This window comes from Cyprinodon variegatus, unplaced genomic scaffold (genome assembly GCF_000732505.1).
Source record: "Cyprinodon variegatus isolate N-32 unplaced genomic scaffold, C_variegatus-1.0 Scaffold225, whole genome shotgun sequence".
Taxonomy (NCBI): domain Eukaryota; kingdom Metazoa; phylum Chordata; class Actinopteri; order Cyprinodontiformes; family Cyprinodontidae; genus Cyprinodon; species Cyprinodon variegatus.
The window spans coordinates 222,309-225,973 of NW_015150678.1; the positions used below are offsets into that span (position 1 = coordinate 222,309).

At 44.7% G+C, this 3,665-nt stretch overlaps 1 protein-coding gene across 1 annotated transcript in view; it reads left to right on the forward strand.

The window, feature by feature from the left end:
- Positions 1-3,665, forward strand: part of fam161a (family with sequence similarity 161 member A) — an 8,173-nt gene that overhangs the window by 2,785 nt on the left and 1,723 nt on the right. Inside the window, exons 3-5 of the mRNA XM_015380934.1 lie at positions 1,197-2,387; positions 2,652-2,819; positions 2,905-3,004. Of these exons, the coding sequence (XP_015236420.1) occupies positions 1,197-2,387; positions 2,652-2,819; positions 2,905-3,004 (1,459 nt within the window). The remainder of the gene's footprint in view (positions 1-1,196; positions 2,388-2,651; positions 2,820-2,904; positions 3,005-3,665) is intronic.

The following is a 3,665-nucleotide window of genomic DNA, read 5'->3' on the forward strand; positions in this document are numbered from 1 at the left end:
TTTTTTTTTTTTTTTGGTTGAACTTTATTGCCTTTAACGCAATGCAGATTAAGAGGCAAATAGTATATAATATTGCCCAGAACCCATAATATAATTAGGGGGTCCCCTCTCCATCTCGCCATCAGTTTGGGGTCCTTGGCCTGGAAAACGTTGAAGACCCCTGCTGTAAATGGTATAGCACCTATCTTATCTAGGTCTGTACTCTAGAAAAGGATAATAATAACAATAGTAGTAATACTGAAAAACAAAACAAGATAAAGAAGCGTAGAAAGGATCCAAGAGAGAGAGAGATCTGAATTTAGCCATTCTGACTCCCATGAAAAATTTGGGTATGAGTCTCATTTGGGTGACATGTGCCTATAATGTGAACCAAGCTGAAAAGTGACAGGATACCTGATCTCAGGAACTGGAATTACCCTCCCTGATCTAAAAAATTTCCAATGTAGCTCTGGGTCTATGCTAATGGCTGGACAATATGTTAAAATAAAAAAAGACGCAATTCTTTCTAAAGAATTAAACTATGAGATTATATCATTTATATCCACATGCATTATGATTCTGATTATCCACACACCAGCAGGTAATTGTTCAGTCTTTTCTCATGTTTATTTACAACTTTTTGTCAAAATGTTTTTATCATTTCCTGAAAATCTGCATCTTTTAAGAAGATTTATATCTAAAATAAGAAAACAACAACATTGTCTTATTTCAAATGTGTAATTTACAATTATCTTGTTTATGGCTAAAAATAACTAAATAAGCAGATCCTCTTGTTTACCCGCTCAAAGCAAGTTCAAATATGCTTCTATGTAGATCGTTTTTGCAGTAAACAGGTTTTCTGTCAGGATTCTAACGTAATTATCTCCATACACCTCTCTATGAACTCTAACTGACTTCCTTGTCCCTGCTGAGAAAATGTTCCCCGACAGCAGGATTAGCTGTTCTTAAGACGTTCAAAACTCATAATGTTGTTTAAAAATATAATCCTGGTCAACTTCTGTCTGCTGCGATCCGCAGCCTTTGTGATTCTGTTCCAAACAGCAACTCATGAAGGAATCGGCCAACCTTAGATTTGATCATTTTCAGAGTAAAGAGAGTGCTAAATATAAATGCATGTCCCATCAGGAAACCTGAATGAAATTATACAAACGTGCTTCGCTGTAGTTAAATGCCTTTTTTTTTTCTTATTCGGTCAGGGTACCCTGGTCAAGTATAAGCCCAGCAGCTTCACATCATCGTTTGAGAAAGTCCCACTCTGCTGTTGAGCTCCGCTGGGGCTCTGGACAGTCGGACTCATCCGATGAGAATGAAGCTACCAGTTGCAACGTGGAAAAGGGCCTCCTGTTCTCTCCTAAAGAGTGCATCAAGAACATGTGGAAGGACTTCAAGGTGTCCCCCGTCAATCATCGCACATCCTCCTCGTCGCTGCACAGCATGCCAGGAGATGGGCGGAGTGGGAGGAGAAGGGAGCGAAGAAATCCCAAAGTGACCGTCGCAAAACCCTTCCACATGACACTGCGGGAAGCTGAGAAGCAGAAGCATGGCATAAAGACACGCTCTGAGGTGGAACTGGAAAACGCAGAGCTGAGAAGGCAGCTGGAGGAGGTGACCGAATGCCAGAGGCAGTTCCGCGCCAGTCCGGTGCCTGCGCACGTCCATCTTCCAGTGTACGAAGAGCTGCAGGAGCGAAACGAGGAGCGAAGGAAAGCCATGCGAGAGCGAGAGGCGCAGCATCTTCGAGCCCTTCAAAAGCCTTTCAGCTTCCTGGAGAGGGAGAGACTAAAGAGGGAACAGAAGCAGCTACATCAGCAACAGCAATCTGACCAGGAGAAAGTGAAACCTTTCAAAGCTAAGCCTGTCCCTAAATCTGTGTATGCGGCGGCATCGGGGGAGCAGATGAAGGAGGAACAGTTGTACCGATCCATCAAGATACAGATGAGGGCCCAGGAGATGCTTAGGAGTGCGTCGGTGCCTCCCAGCATGCTCACACGACGTCTCAGTGATCGCAAGAAGACCAAAGATGGCAGCGCTGCAGCCGGGGGCAATGACGGCTTTCCCCACAAGCCTCAAATAAACAAAGAGGTGCCTGATTTCAACGCTAGCTACAGACGCTTCCAGAAGCAGCTGGAAAGGAGGAAGGACGTGAAGCCTACGACGGCGTGCGAACCCTTTGAACTGAAGACTTCCCAAATCTCCTCACACCGGGAGCGCATCCTGGCAGACATCGAGAAGGACCAGGGCAGCCCTCGGATGCTGCGATGGCCTCACATCAAACCGGGAACGTCGCAGACCCCCAACTCAAGCCTCTGTTCGTCCCTCTCAGGAAGTCTGGAGCTGCTTCCTGCCAAAGTTACAGACGCAACCAAAAAGCGTCATGAAGCTGTGAGGTATCATATCAGCAGCCCAAAGGCTTCAACTATTGTAGTGGAAATAGTCCGATCCTCTGAACTCACATGTCCTGTGTAGCCATAGCGACCAGAGCTGATCCCCTCTGTGATTTAGAGGACTCCTCTGGACCGCCTCCCATCCTATAACCCACAGCTATCCTAGAGCAGCACCCAGTCCAGAGTAGCTTCATATGTCGCTGCCCTTCCCGCCAAAGTCATCCTCTCCAAACCTTCCGACCTCTGTCACCAAAATTATCTTTGTAGAAAAGCTCTGGAGCAGAGGAAGAAGGCCGAAGAAGAGGAGGAGCGTCGGAGAGAAAAGCAGAGGGAGAGGGAGAGAATGCTGCAGAGGATGGTTTTAAAACGTGCCCAAGCCAATGACCCCCATCTAGCCCTTTCCCAGACGTACAAGAGCAAGCTAAAAGATTTCAGGTGGACACGCTTGTTTTATGACTTGAACATGGAGACAGCCTCTTCTGTGCTTTGAGTAAAGAGGTCACATGTTTGTTCTCTACAGGAAACAAGACATTCAGCGCAAGAAGGAATACCGCCAGGAGATCAAAGAGATGCAGGAGAGAGTGAAAGGGAGGCCGCTGCTGTTGGAGCAGGTTACACAGGTGAGCTGCAGCTACCCAAACCAATCAGTCTGTATACTCCTGCTCATCGTCTTAAAGGTTAAGTGGAGGATGGATTTTTTCTGGGTGGATCATCAAAAAAATGGTCTTCTCAACTGTCAGTCATTCTGGCGATATGTTTACATAAGGGCGTCCTACGTAATCGTCCCCATTTTCATTTCCCGGTGAGTCTGACATAGTGGAAAACTTGCAGATCTTGTTTTTGAAAGTAAGCTTGTATGAGTGATGCAAACAGCAACTTTTAAAGAGCGTGCACGAGGAGAAATGGGCTCGTGCACGCATTTAAAGGAAAAGTCCGGTCAGCGAGGAATCATTATTTATACCTAACACTAATACGTTCCTGGTGATTTAATGAATTAAGCGTTAATCAATAAAAAAATGAAAACAATACTTTTTGTAACGATCACGGAGTCTTGGAGCCGCCATCTTTGCCCAAATGGTGCAGTAAGCCTAGCACCATAATATATATATATATATATATATATATATTAGGGGTGGAATGGTTCACAAAATCCACGGTTCGGTTCGATTCACGGTTTCATGGTCACGGTTTCCGGTTCGCTTTATGTTGATCCCTTAAAAATTAATGAAATTAATGAAAAGATCCAAAAAATGAATGAATTGTAATTATTTTTAATGATCC